Raw genomic sequence first — 7,169 nt, 5'->3', positions numbered from 1 at the left:
GTCCCCCTGCTCAAGAAGGCACATGTACAGGCCCATTTAAAGTCGCCAAAGAACATCTAAATGATTCAGAGAAGGCTTGGGAGAAAGTGCTGTGGTCAGATGAGACCAAAATTGAACTCTTTGGCATTAACTCGACTCGCCGTGTTTGGAGGGAGAGAAATGCTGACTATGACCCCAAGAGCACCATCCCTACAGTCAAGCACGGAGGTGGAAACATTTTGCTTTGGGGCTGTTTTTCTGCTATGGGTACAGGACGACTTCACCACATTGAGGGGCAAATGGACGGAGCCATGTACTGTAAAAATCTTGGACGAGAATAAGGATTTAGAGAGGATCTGTAAAGAGGAGTGGATCAAAATCCCTACTGAGATGTGTGCAAACCTGATGACCAACTACAAAAAAAAATCTTACCTCTGTTCTTGCAAACAAGGGTTTCTGCACTAAGTACTAAATCATGTTTTGCTTGGGGATCAAATACTTATTCCACTCACTGAAATCCAAATCAATTTCTAACCTTTATATAATGTGTTTTTTCTGGATTTTTTGGTTGGTATTCTGTCTCTATACGTTAAAATAAACCAACCGTAAAAATTACAGACCCTTCATTTCTTTGTAAGTGGGCAAACGTACAAAATCAGCAGGGGATCAAATAAATATTTTCCCCACTGTATGTGTACACAATCCCAGTTTCATTCCCAGAATGCAGCTGATCTCCAGGCCAGAGCTTGATGGCATGAGAGGGAACCAGACTGAAGAATGGGAACAGAGTGCATTCTCCTCTCACAGATCTGCCCCTCTCCCGGGATGCGGAGAGTCCCAGGCAGACAGTTAGCTGCGCTCATCATCTGCTGGATGGGTGGAACTGTGTGGCCATGATGACGTGCGACGGTCTGCCGCTCTCCCCCCGCTGGCTGCCCATCCCCGCCAGCACTGACATGGCCACTGCCTCGGCTGCGGCGCGGGAGCTCAGACCGTTGGGCCCTACTGCAGATGAGGGGCTGGGGGCCAGAGAGCTGTGCTGAATGACCGGTGCCGGGGAGCCTGTGGGCTCAGATGCCTCTTTCATGTGCTCCTCTCCTGAGAGACATAAAAAAATGAAGGTTTGATCCTGCAGATGCAAGTGAAAGACCTCAACGTGAGCTCCACTCACCCAAGTAGACAGCTTTCTTCTGGCGGTTGGTGACGGAACAGTCTTTATGGGCTAACAGCAACTGCTTTAGATGAGCAACTTCATTTCGTAGATGAGACACCTCGTTCTTGTACAGATACAAATACAGGGAAAAAAAAGGTGTGATCATCACACTTGGACAAAAACTAGCTGACAACAAAGTACTTGCAAACACATTTGTATCTACTAAATTTCAAAGTACAATGCCAAACCATCAATGCACACAACAAAACCAATGAAGAAAAAAAAAACATAACAGTACACATGATAAAAATAAAAAATAAAATAAGGCCAGTAATGGTAAAACAATTTAATAAATAAATACATACATACATTTTTTAAATAAAAATAAGAGCAATAATTGTAAAAATTAATGTAAAATAATTGTATTTAAATGTAAAATAAACAAAAATAAAAAAAACAAAATGAAATAAAATAAAATAAAAACAAACAAATACATAAATTAAAAGTATATATTAAAATGTTTTATTCTTATAATAAATTATTATTACAATTATTATTATTATTAATAGTATCAATGACAAAGTCAATTTCAAATAATGGCAATACTTGTAATAAAATAAATTATTTAGTCTCAGGCTATGTTTGGAATGAGATACTGGCAATACTGCAGTATATGTAAAGATATTAATAACCAGTATGTGAAACAGTATGCAGTATGTTTGCAATAAAGTTAAACGTTTCAGAGCATGTTATGCGACATGTTTGTTACATGATCTTGTAACATTACATATTTACATCTTGGTGAGTGACATCCAGTTATGTGGGAAATAAATACAGCCTTTTTTGCCATCTTTTGTGCAATTTTGCGCAAACAAAATCTATCTTAACTTTTGCCACACAAAAGTAACATAACATCACAGTTTACATTGCTTTTGGTTCAATCTTGACTCTTTAGATAGAAGTTATGGACAAATGTACTGCATCATGGGATATAGAATCCCACACAGTATGTTCCGATTGCATAAAATCTGGGTTTTCCATGCACTGCATACAAAGATTTACATACTGTCAAAATTTTGAAAGACACAGAGGAACCACGTCACACATTTCTCAAGATGCTATAAGCAATATATCAGTGCTCATTCACATTTTAGATGAAAAAAGTCAGAAAATATTTCGCACACACTAACCGACAGCGAGACGTTGAAGGAGGTGAGTTCTTCAGCCTTCTTCTCCAGAGAGTTGACCCATATCTTGCGTTTCTGTCTGCAACGAGAAGCTGCTGCCCGGTTCCGCTCCAGGAAGCGCTGCCTCCTCTCATCAGGGTCATCATCAGTCGTCCTCCGCCTGCGACCTCCGGTGGGCTGAGCGGGTGACACCTGAACACAGCAGGGCAGAGTAAACAAGGATGCTTACTGCGCAATGCCACAGCAAAGTGAAAGATTGCTCCCTGACAAATATGAAGGCATCTGTTCAGGCATCTGTTGTATATTTAATGTTTGCACTTGACAATTCGAGTGTAAAAACACACGATACCTGTGGCTGAGCAGGGGATGGGGCATCTGGATGCTGGACCAGCAGCTGACTTTGCTCCACCCTCTGAGGGACCATCGCACTGGACCCCATCGCCACACCAAGACAACCCTGAGCCGCGGGCATCTGCTGAGATAATGCTGCCTTCAACCTCTGGGAATAACAACAAATACACCATGGTAATGTGGCACAAGATGGTATTCTGAAGTCATATCATAAAACTGAACCGTAACTCAGAGAGAGAAATCATGTGACAGAAAGGAAATAAACGTGTGAACTTCTGCATATTATTATTTCTATGGGTCGGGATGGTCATCTAGATTTAACTTGTGACTTAAGCAAACATCTCGCAAGAAACCAAGAAATGTACAGCTATTTATTAATAATAGAGAAAACATAAACATAGCAATTTTTCTAGTGTTATTTTAGTATTATTTAAATACTATTATAGTATTTATTAATAATCTGAATTAGCTATTATAAATGACTATTATATATTACTAAATGAGCCAAACTATACAGACTGACTAGTCGTTAAACCACCCACAAACTACTCTATTATGAAAATAGGCATTTTTTGCATATCCCTGTATAATAAGTGTATTTGAAATACAGACTGTTAATTACAGAGCTGCTTTGTCCGAACAGCCTGTGTTTGTTTGTTGTGAAAACTATCACCTATGTGATGTGCTGGATAAAGACTTTCAACATGGGAACACTAAGAGAAAGCTATGCATCCGAGCATTCTGCAAAATGATCCACAGGCTGGATTAGGGAGAAAACAGATTTGTCCTCACCATCTTTGCCTCATTGTGGGGGTTATAACCAGAAGGTGAAGACGAGCTGCTGCTGCTGCCCCCTAGTGGAGGGCCGGGTATTCCTGGAATGTTGGGCACCATACACAGGGGCCTCGCCAGCTACACCACAGGGACAAATGCAAAACATATCATGAGGCAAATTATGAATGACTCCAAAGATCAGAAATAACTGCTCACATGAACACCATTTTAAAAGAGAAGTGGGTCATTTTTTAGCTACAAGTGACACTGTGCTGAAACAAGGGGGCGTTGTATGACATTTAACATTGGAAAAATATTACACACTTTGCCTTTAAAATTGAATCACAGAATAGTCCCTTTAAGGTAAGTCACGAGAATCTATTTTCTAAGTAATGGGTACTCAAGTTCAGCTCCTGTCTACTTGAATGTGATTGAAGGACTGAAATCGCCAACTGTTTGTCAGGATTACATTTCAATAATATATTTCAAATCAACAAAGTTTGCTTCTTTAAGTCAAATTATGCTAATACAAGGCATTTTACAGACTCCTTGATGCAAAGATTATACAAAGGACCTCTTCCACAAATTATAAAGGCTGCTATATATTTTAAGACTGATATATACTGTGTGAGAAAAAATGGTGTGATGAAAAGACAAACTTTTGTTTAAAAATTAAATAATTAATAATATTGTTAAAATTATTTAAATATTAAAATAAATTATTTAAATATTATCTGGAAAATATTAGTATTTATTACAAAAAAATCAAAATAATTGTAGTTACTGTGAAGTTTTCCTAAGTCTTATTTTAGTATTATTTATATACTATTATATTAGTTATTAATATATTTAGAATTTATTTTGAAATTTCCAGTTTTCATTTAAATTTTAGTTTTAGTAAATTTGTTTTGTGCTTTGTCATTTTATCAGTTCTATTTAGTGTTATATTCTATTTAGCTTTATTTTTATTAAAATAAAAAACAAATTTTGTTTTATTTCTAGGAAATCTTGGTACTTGAACTAAAAGTTATTTTATTTCAATTAGTCACCAAGAGAACATTTCAAGGCAACAGTTCTTTAAGTATTTTTTTGTGTAATATTTATATTTGGCTTGATTTCAGCTTTAATTCAATTTAAAAAAAATTTAATAGCTACACAAAATAATGTTCTTTTTAGCAGCATCATATGACCCCTTTAACTAACAATAACAATGAATTTTCCACAGACCTCCCAGTACCACCTTGCAGACCCCAGTTTGAAAATCAGTTTTACAGTAAACAAAAAGTCGACTGTCACAAACTCTTCCATTCTTTTTCCTTTGAGTGGGCCATCTCTTTGTACTCCATATATTAATATTCCATACTCAGAGATACACTTCACACTTACAGATATTACAGAGGGCATCTGCATAGGACCTGGAAGAACAGGAACTGTTTGACCATTGGGAAGCATCATCATTGGGTACGGCACTGTGGGAGATCTAAAACAGAAGTAGAGAAATTTCCAGTTTGCACAAGCAGCAACAGCAGAAAGCAATGCACAGCCTGAAGTTCTGCTCTCTTCCTGTCCACTACCTGACCAAACATTCGTTGAACGTCAAGTATAGCATAAATGAGCCAGCTTCCCACGGTTTCCTAAGAATTACTACAACACCAACTTATAGCAGCACAGTGAGTCATATAGAAATGAGTCACAGAGAATAAGCTGATGGCCCAAAACAACGGCTCCACAGTGATAGGCTGTGGTTGTACTCTTACCCCAGTGTGCGGTTGGATGGTGGGGTGTGTGTGATGACAGAGGTGGGGGAGGGCATGGTGGGCTGCAGGCCGTCATAACCCAGGTGCAGGGGGAGAGAGCCAGGACGCACTATGGCAGGGGTGGGAGCCGAACTGACGGCAGGCTTTGAAGGAGAATCCTGTAAGAAAAATAATCAGCCAGCTAAGCACAAAATAATTCAAAAATCAACACTGTTTGCTTCCAAAAGAAAAGTCATCCAGTCACAACTGTTTGTTTAGTGATGCAACACATCTAGTTCAGTTACTGCTAAATACGTAGTTTAGTGAAATGGTACAATTATGGTCTCTACAGTGGCCACTTTGAATGTGTGCTAGCATACCTTGCAATTATCTATTTTATATATTTTATATTCTAAGTATTCTACAAAAAGTCTTCAGATCACTGCTTAAATGTAGCTTTTTTTTTTTCATTTTTTTATTTTTATTTATTGTATTTTAATTAATTAAATAAATAAATAAATGATTTGGATAATTTAATAAATTCTTGAAAATAATAATTACAAAAGTATGTATAATAATTTTTCATTCATTATTAATTAATTATTAAATGAAATAAATTATTTTAACTTGTTTTATAATTATTTTTTATTACAAATGATAATTTTAACATACCAATAGAAGCAAAAAGCTCAATGTAAAAATGTATATGAATTTCATAATGTCTTAGTATTTGATTTGTCCTCCTTTTGCAGAACTCAAGCTCTGGTTATAAAAACCTGATTATCATGTTCTCCATGATTTGAGAATGATCTAAAGAGTATCTTGTGCTTCAGTGGAAGTACATCTGACTGTCTGTACAAAAATTCACACGATCAATGTCAGAATCATGTTTCAAAATCCTAACATTTTAGGTATTAGGCATTTTTAGTATTTGGTTTTGCTCTAGCAGTCTGGTTTGCATTAAGCATGTACCTTTCCTCTGCTTAAGGCCTCTTTGCTGCTATCTGACATGCTGGAGATGGAGTCAGGGCTGGTAGGCGGAGAGGAGTCCACCTCCACGGGGTTCTCCTCTTTCACCTTAACGTCTGAAGGCGTTTGCAAACTCATATCAAGTGCTCCTGAATTAGGAGCAGGCAACTACATGGAAAAAAAGAAAGACAAATGAAGAATGTGACAGACAGAGAGAGAGAGAGACGAGACGGTGCTACACATGAGAACTGATAGGGAACTCTGCAGTCCATAAATCTGAGTTTCTGGCAGCAGGCAGCCCGAGCTCCTCATGTTTGGAGCACGTCTGACTGTTTGACTGAATCCCTCCACCCAGTCCCATAGCTCACCGGGTTCTTGGCCCTCTTGTCCTCATCTTCCTGGGCTTTAGGGAACTCCTGCTCGAACGAGCTTGCCAGCTCATTGAACAAGCCCACCTCTTCACAGTTTTTCAGGAAACGAGTGGGAGTCGGCGTCTGGTCTGGAGTAGAGGGCGAGAAACAGAGAGATCTCATTGTTTCCTTATGCAAGACGGCCCCAAGGACAATATAAACTGTGCCACGCAGCTAAACGGCTGTACCAGTACAAAGCAAATCTGCTTGCGATTTAACATGATAAATCTTGGAGAGTCCAAGTCTGTTATTACATTTGTGTTTTTTCCCAAGGGTTTAATGTGACAAAAAAAACATCATGTTGTGCATTGTCCCCCTTAAAATTACTAGCTTAAGGGTACTTCACTTCACTCCACAGCTATAAAGTAATGATATCAAATTACACTGTTAAATCTCTGGACTATTTTTTTGTCAGTGCCATTGAAACAAGCATTCCAGGTTACCATTACCCACAAAAGAAGTGACAAAAAACATGGACATAAATATGGGGATGGATGCTAGGGACATGCACCTACCAAAGACAAATTAAAGGGGTCATATGATGTTGCTAAAAAGAACATTATTTTGTGTATTTGGTGTAATGAAATGTGTTTATGCGGTTTAAGGTTCA

General features: G+C 38.0%; 1 protein-coding gene across 2 annotated transcripts in view; it reads right to left on the bottom strand.

Moving 5' to 3' along the window:
* Window positions 1–623: 623 nt before the first annotated feature.
* LOC107695816 (cyclic AMP-dependent transcription factor ATF-7-like) overlaps window positions 624–7,169 on the bottom strand; it is a 29,541-nt gene continuing 22,995 nt past the window's right edge. For both annotated transcript variants that reach the window (XM_016495877.1, XM_016495878.1), the window contains exons 4-12: window positions 6,518–6,648; window positions 6,153–6,317; window positions 5,202–5,359; window positions 4,831–4,924; window positions 3,463–3,582; window positions 2,669–2,818; window positions 2,323–2,511; window positions 1,151–1,256; window positions 624–1,077 (exon numbers count right to left, since the gene is read on the bottom strand). In XM_016495877.1, the coding sequence (XP_016351363.1) occupies window positions 842–1,077; window positions 1,151–1,256; window positions 2,323–2,511; window positions 2,669–2,818; window positions 3,463–3,582; window positions 4,831–4,924; window positions 5,202–5,359; window positions 6,153–6,317; window positions 6,518–6,648 (1,349 nt within the window). In that variant the 3' untranslated portion in view covers window positions 624–841. The remainder of the gene's footprint in view (window positions 1,078–1,150; window positions 1,257–2,322; window positions 2,512–2,668; window positions 2,819–3,462; window positions 3,583–4,830; window positions 4,925–5,201; window positions 5,360–6,152; window positions 6,318–6,517; window positions 6,649–7,169) is intronic.

The sequence above is a fragment of the Sinocyclocheilus anshuiensis genome, unplaced genomic scaffold (assembly GCF_001515605.1).
Source record: "Sinocyclocheilus anshuiensis isolate Anshui unplaced genomic scaffold, SAMN03320099.WGS_v1.1 scaffold234, whole genome shotgun sequence".
NCBI classification, from domain to species: domain Eukaryota; kingdom Metazoa; phylum Chordata; class Actinopteri; order Cypriniformes; family Cyprinidae; genus Sinocyclocheilus; species Sinocyclocheilus anshuiensis.
Note: the sequence above shows the minus strand (reverse complement) of the source record. Positions and strands in the feature narration are given on the sequence as shown.